The sequence below is a fragment of the Vidua macroura genome, chromosome 17 (assembly GCF_024509145.1).
Source record: "Vidua macroura isolate BioBank_ID:100142 chromosome 17, ASM2450914v1, whole genome shotgun sequence".
Taxonomy (NCBI): Eukaryota; Metazoa; Chordata; class Aves; order Passeriformes; family Viduidae; genus Vidua; species Vidua macroura.
In genome coordinates this window covers 7,768,137-7,780,609 of record NC_071587.1, presented here as the reverse complement: position 1 = coordinate 7,780,609, position 12,473 = coordinate 7,768,137, and the positions used below count along the sequence as shown (strand labels likewise).

The 12,473-nt window shown below is 46.4% G+C and overlaps 1 protein-coding gene across 4 annotated transcripts; it reads left to right on the top strand.

Moving 5' to 3' along the window:
* The first annotated feature begins 213 nt into the window (after positions 1–213).
* Positions 214–11,010, top strand: KIF3B (kinesin family member 3B). 4 transcript variants are annotated; one of them, XM_053992963.1, is made up of 9 exons: positions 214–279; positions 3,547–4,985; positions 5,558–5,659; positions 6,307–6,429; positions 6,542–6,660; positions 6,889–7,002; positions 7,453–7,558; positions 7,766–7,944; positions 8,528–11,010. In XM_053992963.1, the coding sequence occupies exons 2-9, from the start codon at positions 3,603–3,605 to the stop codon at positions 8,622–8,624; spliced, it is 2,223 nt and encodes a 740-aa protein (XP_053848938.1). In that variant the 5' UTR covers positions 214–279; positions 3,547–3,602; the 3' UTR covers positions 8,625–11,010. The 4 variants fall into 4 exon arrangements, with proteins under 4 accessions (XP_053848938.1, XP_053848940.1, XP_053848939.1 ...); XM_053992965.1 differs by lacking the exon at positions 214–279 and adding an exon at positions 443–498; XM_053992964.1 differs by lacking the exon at positions 214–279 and adding an exon at positions 523–707.
* Positions 11,011–12,473: the final 1,463 nt, after the last annotated feature.

The following is a 12,473-nucleotide window of genomic DNA, read 5'->3' as shown; positions in this document are numbered from 1 at the left end:
TTGGAAATACTCCCGAGCTTTGCAGGATTTTGAAAACCGCAGCCTGGGTGCGGCAGAGCGGCGGGGCCCACCCGGCTGGGGCAAAACCCGGCATTTTCGGGATCGGCGGCGTGCGGGGATGCCCGCGGCGGGGCCCCTTTGTCCCGGCTGCATCCGGGAGCGGCGGCGCGGGGCGGGCGCGCCCGTTGCCAGGGAAGCGCGTCACGGGCGGGCGGAGCGGCCGCGCCGCTTCCGGGGCCGCGGGAGGAGCGGCCGAGCGGCTCCATGGTGACGGCGCAGGTGAGTCCGGCCCGGCCCCGCACCCCGCCCCGAGCATCCCCCGCAGCCCGGCCCCGGGCTGGCACACCGCGGGCCGCTGGCAGCCCGCTGCCCCCGGTGCCGGCCGTGGGCACGGCCCGGACCGCGCTGGGGCGGCCGGGGCAGCGGGAGCGGGAGGCGGCGGGACCCGCCCGCGGCCGGGCTGCGGGGGCGATGCCGCGGGCGGGTGGCCCCGTTCGGGTGGGTGTCCCCCGCTCCCGGTGCTTCTCCCCCGCGGTCCTTCCCCCTCTCCACGGGCGCTCTCCGCTGTCCCCGGGCTCCCTTCCCTGCAGCGCCCGGTGTCGCAGCCGCGAGGGCGGTGGGTGATGCTCGGGTGAATCCGCGGTGCCGGCTCTCCGGGGGAGGGAGCACCCGTGGGGTGCCGCGCTGAGGCGACAGCGGTGACGCAGGTGACCACAGGTGACCCCAGGCGCCGAGTGAAATCAGGGCTCACAGGTGGCACCGCCGGCCCTGCTCCAGCGGCAGCACCGGGATGTCCTGCCCGGCCTGCGGAGCGTTTGGCAGGGAGGCGAGAGGAAAACAGCAGCACCGAGGGTGGTTTGGCTTGGGACGGAGGGAAGGACACCATTCAACCGTGACATTATGAAACCACAAATATTTGAAAGATTTGAATGGCGAGAAGCAATGGAATGTTTTGAGTGGTATGTGCAGAGATGCAAGGGAAGGGTTTGGGCAGTTCCAAGAAAATCTTTCAGAGATATTTAGGGCAGGAAGCAGAGCAGCTTCGGGATGTCACCTGTCAGGGCAGGTGGCTGGGTGAGCACAGTGCCTGGGGTACAGCTGTCCAAGACAGCACCTCCCAGTCCTGGAAATTTCTGAAGAAAAGTGGTTGCCCCAGCTTGTATTCAAGTTGTGGCATTGCTCCTTTTTTCAGACATAACCTTTGTGTTGGCTGAAATAAAAAAAAAAAAAAAAGCTTCAATTTCTGCCCATCCTCCCCTCTTGGTCATCAGGGACACATTTGCAAGTGTATCCATCTCAGCTTTGACCTTGACCTTGACTTGCAGAGACCTGGCCCAGGTCACTTGAGGCTGAACTAATTTCATGAAAAAATTCCCATCTTTGATGGAGAAGAATCGGTGGCACAGCAGCATTCCCAGCTTTCTTGCCATTCATGTCCAGCCACTCTGGCAGTTCAAACATTGCCCAGGAGTTTCTGGGGAATACAAACGCTGCCAACTAATTGGTTTTATTTTCCAGTTACACACTTGGATAAATCTGAGAAGAACCATAATTTGTTATGCTTCCAGTAAACTTCACTGCAGTAGCTAAAATAATTGGAGATGATTCAGGATGGGTTGTTATGAAAATAGCCCACATCAGGGGTAAAATCAGTTGTTTGTGACTATAAAAAGAGGCTTGCAAGTGTAGTGGGGAAAGGTGTCAAAAGCTGATGGCGAGGAGGTACACCCAGAGGAGCAGCAAATGTGCAGCATCATTTTTGTTCAAGGTGTACCTCTGGCAAGGCTAACTTAACTCTGATCATTTAATATTTGTCATAGTTGCTTACAAAAGTGGCACTTCTCATCAGAATAGTATTTTAGATACTCAATATATAAAATAAATCCATGCTTTCCTTGTCAGAACTTGTGCCTAATTTGAGTATTTGCCAGTGTGAACATGCAGATACGTGACACATTGGTTGTCATGTGACCTTGTCAGAAAATTGTCTCTTGTGAACTTGAATTTCTGGAATGTCTCTCAGAGCTGTGGAAGGGGAAGCGTGTGTTAATGTATACAACTCCTCAGGATGAACAGAAGAAGAGGTGTTCTTTGTGATTCTGCCAAGACTTGTCCTCATTTCACTCATTCTTTCTGTGTTTGTGCTCCAGAATTCGTGTTTGCTGTGGGTCAGACAGGAAGGTCACCTTTATCTGGAGCTGTCAGTTAGGAGGGAAATGGTTTTATTCAGTAGCTACCCAAAATTCCTGTAACAGTTTGAGCTCACTGTGCAGGGTGTGGTGTGAATTCTGAATGAGTGTCCAGTTCAGTGCTTTCATGGGGAGAGCGACAAGCAAAGAGTTTCCCCCCACAGACCCAAGGAAATTCCCAGGGCCATATTGAGGTTTCTGTACAATTCTTAACCATGTTTATCTGTTACTTCTCTTACTTTTTTGCCAGTCTGACTGTCTGTATATTGAGATGGAATTGTGCTTCCTTTTCCATCCAGTAGCTCTAGCCCTGCAGTTCTCTGCCACCTTGTTGGAGAAGCTCTCCTGAGACATGCAATTATCAAGTGAAAAAACAATTAGACAAAAATTCCTGTTTCCTGCTGATCCAGCTGGGAAGGGAACAGTGAACACATTCCAAGGAGGCCACACCTGAACCTGTGCCAGCACTACCTGGACTTCCCTGTGTGTATTAGTTTTACACTTAGTTCTAGTTGGCAGAGGGACCTCAGGGCTCTTCTTGGAAGACATTTTGGAAATAAAAAGGGTTCTTAGAAATTGCATGGCATTCCCCAAGTTGTGCCATTGAGATCTGCCATGTGAGGCTTTAGCAGTGACTGTTTCAGCAGTTTAGGACCCCAGGCTTTTTGCTCCATTTTCAATGGCAGCTCATCTTGCTGATGACTGGAGGATGCACCAGTGTGTTCTCCCTCTCTACCCAGAGTCATGAACAAGTTGGATCTGTGATCTGGGTTTATGCAACATGAATTTAGGTTGATGGTGATCCTGTAAACCTGATGCAGCTGGAACACCAGAGCAGGAGTGATGTCAGTAGGTCAGTGTAGCTGAGCAGGGCTGGCTTTTGTGGGGAATCCTGATAGAAGTATATTGCCAAAAGAAAAGATAATAGCAGACTTGTGCTCCAGAGAGAGCAAGGCTGTACTATATTTTCAGAATGGGAGATTTAAAACAAAAGGCCTGACTGCAAAGAAAATGATTGGCAAAATACTTCTCAAAAATAGTTTAAAAAGGTTTATTGTTATTTTTAAGGGTCAAGAAAAGGATCTTTATCAGCTGTAAAGATGTGATCTGATTATGAGTTTTTGCAGCAGAGCTTGTAAAAATGATACCATTTGATGCACAGCCTTTGGTAAAATAATTCTCAGTCAGGCCTTTACAGGGTTTTCATGTTGTACATTATTTTAGTACTTCAAAATCCCTTGCAACTTAATGAACGCAAAATGCTGCTCAAATTGATGAGGCGAGTCTTTGGCTTTGTGAAAAGCTGTCCCCTGCAGAAAACTGCCTTCAGACAATTCCTGCTTTGTTTTTGTTTCAGGTTTGTAGCACGGGATCATCCATCAATAGGATCACACCAGGCACAGCCCCGCCGTCATGTCCAAGTCAAAGAGCTCCGAGTCCGTGCGGGTGGTCGTGCGCTGCCGGCCCATGAACAGCAAAGAGCAAACTGCTTCCTATGAAAAGGTTGTCAATGTGGATGTCAAGTTAGGGCAGGTCTCAGTGAAGAATCCACGGGGATCATCTCATGAACTGCCTAAAACATTCACCTTTGATGCTGTGTATGACTGGAATTCCAAACAGGTCGAACTCTACGATGAGACCTTCAGACCTCTCGTGGACTCTGTTCTGCAAGGGTTTAATGGGACAATCTTTGCCTATGGGCAGACTGGGACAGGGAAAACATATACGATGGAAGGGGTGCGTGGTGATCCCGAAAAGAGAGGGGTCATCCCCAATTCATTCGACCACATCTTCACCCACATCTCTAGATCTCAAAATCAGCAATACTTAGTTAGAGCGTCTTATTTGGAAATATACCAAGAAGAAATCAGAGACTTGTTATCAAAGGATCAGTCCAAGCGGCTGGAGTTGAAGGAGAGACCAGACACAGGGGTTTTTGTTAAGGATCTGACCACCATTGTTACGAAAAGTGTCAAAGAGATAGAGCACATCATGAATTTGGGAAACCAGAACCGCTCCGTTGGTGCCACCAACATGAACGAGCACAGCTCTCGATCTCACGCCATTTTCCAGATCACTATCGAGTGCAGCGAGTTGGGACTGGATGGAGAGAACCACATCCGTGTTGGGAAGCTCAACCTGGTCGACCTGGCAGGCAGCGAGCGGCAAGCAAAGACTGGAGCACAGGGGGAAAGGCTGAAGGAAGCCACTAAAATCAATCTGTCCCTCTCAGCTTTGGGCAATGTTATCTCTGCCCTGGTAGATGGCAAAAGCACGCACATACCCTACCGGGACTCCAAGCTGACCAGGCTACTTCAGGACTCATTAGGTGGCAATGCCAAAACTGTGATGGTGGCCAATATAGGCCCTGCCTCTTACAATGTAGAGGAGACCCTGACCACACTGAGATATGCCAACCGTGCCAAAAACATCAAGAACAAGCCACAAGTGAATGAGGATCCTAAGGAGGCTCTGCTGCGGGAATTCCAGGAAGAGATTGCTCGACTCAAGGCACAGTTGGAAAAACGGTCTATTGGCAAAAGAAGGAGGAGGGAAAGGAGGAGGGAGGGTGGGGAAGAGGAGGAGGACACTGAAGAGGGTGAGGATGAAGGAGATGACAAAGATGACTATTGGAGGGAGCAGCAAGAAAAGTTGGAGATTGAGAAGAAAGCTATAGTCGAGGATCACAGCTTGGTAGCAGAAGAAAAGATGAGGCTGCTGAAAGAGAAGGAGAAGAAAATGGAGGACCTGAAGCGAGAGAAAGAAGCAACAGAGATGCTGAGTGCTAAAATCAAGGTAGAATTCTTCCTCGTCATACCCTTGGAAAGCAATTTCCTTAGGCTGTGGGGAAAATAAAGGGTTTCCCAATTTGGAAAGATATTTCATAGAAAGTTTCCAAGATAGTGATTTGTGTTTAGGTTGGAAGATTTTGAAATAAACCATTTCTAGCAAGAAGTTGAAATTTCCACCATTAATCACATATTTCAATATTCATGAGTTGTTTCATTGTTCTTACGTGCTGATCTTAAGCATTGGCACAGTAAAAGACAACGCATCTTTTCACAAGCTGTGGCACTAAAAATGTTTCCTTCTGTCACAGATCATTAACAAGTTATTTACAGGGGAGCACATATTTTGATTTTCCAGCTTTGCCACACATTGCAGTGGTGCCTTATTCTAAACAAGTTACTGTTGCGTTAATCCCACAGTTTTATAGGAATTTTAAGAAATAGTGATTCCTGTAGAAGCTGTCTTGAAAGAGAAGGTTAAATAAGGGAGCTGCCCTGAAGAAGTTGTATCCATAGGAGAGAAAATTACCCTCTGAGTAGTCACTGAGACAAACTTCTGACCCTGGTTTTTCTTTTCAGACAATGGAAAGCAAGCTGCTGGTGGGAGGGAAAAATATTGTGGATCATACAAATGAACAGCAGAAAATCCTGGAACAGAAACGACAGGAAATTGCAGAACAGGTACAAGGAAGGAGATTTGTTATTTTGTATAAAATGCCTTGCTCCTGAACTTTTGTAAAACATTGTGTCAGGGAAATTACCAGAAAGTTTTCCCAGGGTTAACCCTAAAATTGGTTTAATGGCAATCATTTATTGAAAAGAAGGGGGAAGGGCTTGTGTCATATTTGTCATTATTTGAAATATGTAAAGAAGGTTTATAAAAGTTTTCTTCTAGCTCTTCATGGTAAAGATTTACCTCCTATCTTGATTAGAGCTGTTTGTAAGTGAAGAAATGTTTGTAAGACCTCTAAGAGTACCAGTTCAGCCTTTAGCTCAAGGGAGGGGTCTTTATTCTGTACTAAAAATTTATTTTCTGTTATTCAAATTCTGTTGGTGATTCTTAAACGTAATAACCAGTTCGAACTGATAAAAAGGAAAGAAAAAAAATTCTAAAAATGACATTTGATTCCTTTAATTGAAGCTTGAACCTTGTTCACACTACCTGATTTTAATAGCAAAATAAGGACAAATAAGATGTTTCTGGTATTTCTATAGCAAGAGATATGAAGAACTGGAAGGCAGGGAAGAAAACCCATCCTGAGCATGGCTGTCAGCTGGAGGTGACAAGGTAATTGAGGTCTTTAATGCCATATTTTCACATTCTTCAGAAACGTCGAGAGCGAGAAATCCAGCAACAGATGGAAAGTCAGGATGAGGAAACACTAGAACTGAAGGAGACCTACAGTTCTCTTCAGCAAGAGGTGGACATAAAGACCAAAAAACTCAAAAAGGTAAAAAGAAAATGATTCCCTGTCTGCCAGGCTGGGAATAAAATCAACTTGTGTGTGAAAGTGAGAGGAGCTTTGGCAAGTGATGGATTTTGGCTCTTGTTGTGTGCTCCAGTTATTTTCCAAGCTGCAAGCTGTGAAGGCAGAGATCCATGATCTCCAAGAAGAGCACATCAAGGGGCGCCAGGAAATGGAACAGACCCAGAATGAACTCACCAGGGAACTAAAGCTAAAGTAAGCCCCATCACTTAAGTCAGCTATTAACTGTAACAGAGAGGGTTTCTCAGGGCAGGGAGTGGAGGGACTGCCTTGCACATCCTTGTGGAATAAGATTTAACCATGAGAAAACGAAACCATTCCTCCTTTTCCAGGGTTGTATTACATCAGTGGGAGAGGAGCAGTGAGGAAAGTCATTGCTAATTTTGTTTCTTATATATTTCTCATTTTTCTGGTTGCATGTAGGCACCTGATTATTGAAAACTTTATTCCCTTGGAAGAAAAGAATAAGATCATGAACAGATCATTCCTTGATGAAGAGGAAGACAACTGGAAACTACATCCCATAACCCGTCTGGAGTGAGTGTACTTCTGCTCTTGGGATGGAAATACATGTCACAGGAAACCCTCTAGCTGTCAAGAACAAAAGAGGGATTGGATTGGGGATTTAAACTGACCCTCTAGAGTTCACAGCTTCTTGATGCATAATAAAATAAAATAAATAAATTTATTCCTCTTAATAGGTGCTATAAAATACGAATGTACAGTTAGGAGAATTCTTGAGATATTATGATTTTTCTAATAGGCAAACCTAATAATTATATGTAAAATACATGTAATAGTGCATTCACCCTTAAAATAGCAGTGCATTCCTATCATACTTCTTTCCTGCTCCTACAAACGCAGCCTGGGTGGTTTCTGCTGCATTGAAACAGATTTCTGCATGGAATTTGCAGATGTTGTAGCTCATAAACTCCAAGAGGAGCCTTTGGTTTTAGGGTATAACAGCCTGAGTCTGTTTTTCTCCAGTAACCAGCAGATGATGAAAAGACCAGTGTCTGCTGTGGGGTACAAAAGGCCCCTGAGCCAACACGCCAGGACGTCCATGATGAATCACACAGCAGCTCGGTACAGGGTAAGCCCAGATGTGGTTGAACCTTTGCCTCTTCACCCTGTGATCCGGGGAATGTGAATTCCAGAGGGGATTGTGTGTTCTTCTTTGAGATGTAAATTTGTAGTGTCCTGCATACATTTATAAAGTACTTCAGATTAAGTTTCTGGAGGGCAAAGTAACAGTTTGTGTGAAAATATGGAGACTTTGGTTCTGCTTTTCCTGTCTCAGGCAGAGAACATCGTGTTACTGGAAATGGACGTGCCCAGCCGGACGACGAGGAACTATGAGGGTCCAGCCATCGCTCCCAAGGTTCAGGCAGCTCTGGAAGCAGCTCTGCAGGATGAAGATGAGATTCAAGTGGACGCCTCAACTTTTGAGAGCTCTTCAAATAAAAAATCAAAACCCAGGTGAGTTGGACTTTCCCTGAGCAGACTGGTCCACAGGAGAGGTGCAAGTACAGTTGGCTGTCGGTCAGCACTTCTCATCAGTGAAGTGAAGCTGAGCTTCATAGTAAAGCAGAGAGAAAAAGGAGCATAGAATCGTTAAGGTTAGAAAAGACCTTTAAGATTTGAGTCCAACCTCCAACTGAATCCCACCATGTTACTAAACCTTATCTTGAAGTGCTACATCTTCTCATTTTTTGAACACTGCAGGGGATGGAGATTCCACCCCTGCCTTGAGCAGCCTGTGCCGGGGCTCAACCACTCTTTTAGTGACGAAATTTTTCCTAATATCCAGCCTCAACCTCCCCTTGTAGAACTTGAAGCTGTTTAACCTTGGCCTGTCACTTGCTACTTGGAAGAAGAGGCCAACCCCTACCTCACACAACCTTCTTTCAGGGTGTAGGACATAGGACAGAAGAAAAAGCTGAAACTGTTTATTAGAGAATAACTCCAGTTTAAAAAAATCAGCTTTTTGCAGATTAATTTTGGAAAGTAACAGGTGACATTGTTAGAGCTTCTCTTGTTTATATTTTAATTTTTCCTTCAGACCGAAAACTGGAAGGAAATCGGTGGGATCCGCATCAGGATCAGGCACCCCCAGTTCTCAGCTCTACCCACAGTCACGAGGGCTGGTTCCAAAATAAAACCAGCAATGGCTCTCCAGGGAGGGAACAGCCTTTACCTTCTGGGAGCAGAGACAAGGACAAACCTGCAGAGAGAGCTCCTGGCCAGCCTCCAGCCCCTTTCCCTGGAGATGGCTTTGTTGCTGTTTAACTGACTCGGGCCAGTCCAGGGGCACTGAGCCATGGGAAGATCCATGCTTGCAATTCAGCATTTGGCCTCTGTGGGAAATGGATTTTAGTTAGGAAATCAAAAATGCATGAGGTACGTTACAGTGTGTTAGGAGCAATGGGAAGCATGGGGATCACCTCACAGCGTCACCGTCCTCCTCCTGCACCAGCCCTTCCGCTGCACGGCGCTTTTTGGCTGTTGGGCACTAAGAAGACAGAGTTGAAAGTCATCTCCACAGAACCATCACTCTGCAGCTCCACAGTGAGAACCAAAAGAGGCTAAAAAGCAGAGGATCTGTTCAAACTCGACAAGGTGTAAGGTTCTTCCTCTTCCTGCTTGAGAGACTGGCATCACCACCTGGGGTTCAGGCATTGGCCTGAACAGGCAGGATGGCAGTGGCCAGCGTGTCCTCACCACCACACAGCTGTGCCTCCCCAAAGGGCTGTAGAACAGAAAAGGGTCTCAAAACAGCTCTGTGGTCTCTAGAAAGGAAGCAGTAGAATCTGAAGTCCTTTCTTTGTTTACAGGCATAAGTGAGAGCTCCTCTAAGCTGACCTACAGACCTCCCCCCTACCAACAGGAGCCACCTTGTCAAGGAACACCTCTGCATGCCAGTGTTGGCTCCACAGCTTTCCTCCTCTCTCTTGCCTCCATCTTTACCCCTGGCATTTAAAACCAGTGTCCATATGACATCTTTAATGGCATATGACCATTTTTTCTCATGCCTCCCACTGTTGATGGAAAACATAGCACTGGCTCAGAGCGCTCCCTGCCAGGCTCAGACTCTCAGCTGGGCAGAGCACTGGAACTTGGAGCTGCCTTTGAATGCACTCCTGGGAATTTGGTCCCTTCCCTTGGTGTCTAAGGAGGTTTAGCATTCAGTGCCTCTTGTGCCTCACCTGTTCCATGTTAAGCAGCTTTCTCTCTGCACCTCCCAGCCCACTCAGAGCCTGCTGGGAGTGAACCTGACCTAACTGAGGCTGGTGATGGAAGCTGGTGTTAATTCCAGGGGTTTTACTCTGAAAACAAGGGAGGGTGAACTCCTGCTTTTGACAGTCTCATTGCAAAGCTGCCCTATGACTAAAGCAGGCTTGTGTAGCAGGGCAGAGGGAGGTGGAACTCCACACTAAGGACAGAGTAAGGTGTCCCAGTCTAGTGTCCCACAGCTCATTCGTAAGTTTTAGTTCACTGTATATTGAGACTTGGGATGTTACTTTTTCTGGTTGCTCTTGGCTGTCATCCTGTGAACGTTTTTACCTGTTTTCCCTCACTGATGACTCCCTCCAGACTGACACGTGTGAGTGTGTGAGGACTTGCCTGGCTGTAGACATGCTCTGATGTGTGGACTCTGCCTTGTGCTCGTTAAGTGTCCACGGAGTGACTTCATCCAGGCTGGAGAGCTCCTTTCTACTGACCCCCTGAGCAGGAGGAACTGAGTGCTCAGCACAGCTCACCTGTGCATCCTGCAGGCATGGTGCCCAGGTGAGCCAGGTGGGCCCCTTAAACACCAACTTGGCTGCTGCATTCCACGGACTGCTTTCCTGGGCCACAAGGTTAAAATATGTATACACATATATGCACACATACATATATATAATAGTTTTGGTGGAGGAAGGAGGGATTTACTTATAACTGAGAGAGCAGACACATGACCTATTTCTTTCAACCTGAACATGGAAACCCAGCATAATATTTGTTTTCACAAAGCACTGTTCATATCCAGAGAGCCTTTTAACTGGCTTTTGTTGCATAGTATAACATCACCTTCTCTTCCCTCTCTTCCTTCTTTCTCTCCAGCACATAATCTTCTGTACTATGATATTTTAAAAGATGATTGTATGGTTTAAGTGCTCAGAGAATTGAAATTAAATGGCGGGGGGGAGGTTTAAAACCCTGAGACAGCAGCACAATATATAACCACACGTTTGTACATACCTATGTACATGTTTTATGTGAATAATGCATACACAGACACATCTGTGTCTGCACATGTGCACACTTTTCCTCAGTTGCTACTATTCCATCGGGAATTCTATTCTATATTAAACTCATATGCTGGAAACTGCCTTTGTGGCAGGGCTGGTACCATGGAGCTCTGCAGTGCAAACCTGTTTTCATGTTGATGAGCCAGTGTCAGAAAGGCTCTGCTTTTAACTCTGTAGAAATTCATTAGCAAGGTGAAAGAAACTCAGTAGAGTGGAAAAGAATAAATCTGCATATTTAGTCATTGTATGTAAACTGGGGCTTTGGTGGAGATTTGGTCAGTGTATTCATGGGCAATCTCGGCCTGTTACAGAAGCCTTTGGATTCTCATTCCAAAGGACTTAACCCTCACCAGGTGCTCAGTGGCACTGATATTAAGATACATTGTCTTAAGCTGTACAAAACATACTGAGCTCTGGGTTGAAGCTTTTAAGAAACATTCCTGCCGAGTTTGCCCTTCTTTGGTGTTATCTGAACCATCTGGGCTTCCTGCTGGTTAACCAAAGGCAGGAAATCCAGCTGGACTCCTGGAAGAGGCCCTGGGACAACCTTGCACCATCACCTTTTCTTCACAGGAATGTTTAACATTCAACATAATCGTCTTTGCTCTGATCTGTATAATGGGATCTTTTTTTTAAAAAAGTGGCATGGAGCAGGAGTCAGCCGTGGGAGCAAGCACACCAGACACTGAAGCATAGGAATTAAAGCACTTTCTTAAATCCTTAACTTAGGTCTAGCGCCTTTTTAAAAATATTTGCATGCTGCTTGAATCTTCTAAAACACATACCTCTGCCAGAGCACCTGGGGCTGTGCAGGTGCCTTATACAGATCAGAGCAGGCAGTGTTCAGTCACTTTGAGGTGTGTAAGTCTGCCCTCGCTGAACACGCAGCGCTGGAGTTTCAGTGAAACACCTGGACCTGTCCTCTCTCCTGTCTGTGCTGGGCAACGTGCACCAGTCTTTAAACAGTTCAGTGGAATTCCTGGGGGTCTGTTCCTGCTGTGTTCAAACACAGACTGGAAAAGAGAACCTGCAAAAGCCATAATTAGCTACAGAGATGGAACTGAAATGAGAACACTGGTGCTGCCTGCTGCACTGTGCAGTGGGGGGTTGACTCGCTGCGATCCAGGTGCTTACTGCCTTCTCCAGGCCCCTTTCTTTTTGAAGAGGTGACCCAGGATCCTTCTATGGGCACAGCTGTCAATGACAACTCTCAGCTCCTTGGAGATACACCCACCTCCACCTTCTCTTAGGTGATCTGTAGAAAAAGAATCTGTCCATAGTTCTGTCCATAGTTTTACAGCTTATATTTATTTGTATCATCTCTTTTGTCTAGGAATGTAAAGTGATCCTAAAATACAATGTGTAATAAAGTCAATAAGATTTATTGCATCTATCAAAACGTGTGGTTTTCATTGTTAATTTGGGGCGGGGCTCAGTGACTTCATGTTTTACAAAGCCTCATGTTATTTTTCTTTCATAAAAAAAAAGTCTCCACAAAGTTAGTGGAAAAATGTAATTATGAGTAGAATCACAATGAGTATTGTAATATATATTTGTGTGTGTGTGTGTGTGTATGTGAGCAGAAGGTGCTGATGCCTTCATGTGGCACCTTGGGAACCAGAAGTGCTAGTGAAACCCTGCTAGAATCCCAGTCCAGGGTGGGCCCCTGGCCTCGGTTTTTCCTTACTTACTGCAATGGCTGGTGCTGATTTAAAC

Excerpts from the sequence above, each read along its gene's own strand:
- KIF3B (XM_053992963.1), top strand. The coding sequence starts at position 3,603 with ATGTCCAAGTCAAAGAGCTCCGAGTCCGTGCGGGTGGTCGTGCGCTGC. Across the intron at positions 5,660-6,306 it reads GACAGGAAATTGCAGAACAG|AAACGTCGAGAGCGAGAAAT; the intron begins GTACAAGGAAGG and ends CACATTCTTCAG. Across the intron at positions 6,661-6,888 it reads ACCAGGGAACTAAAGCTAAA|GCACCTGATTATTGAAAACT; the intron begins GTAAGCCCCATC and ends GGTTGCATGTAG.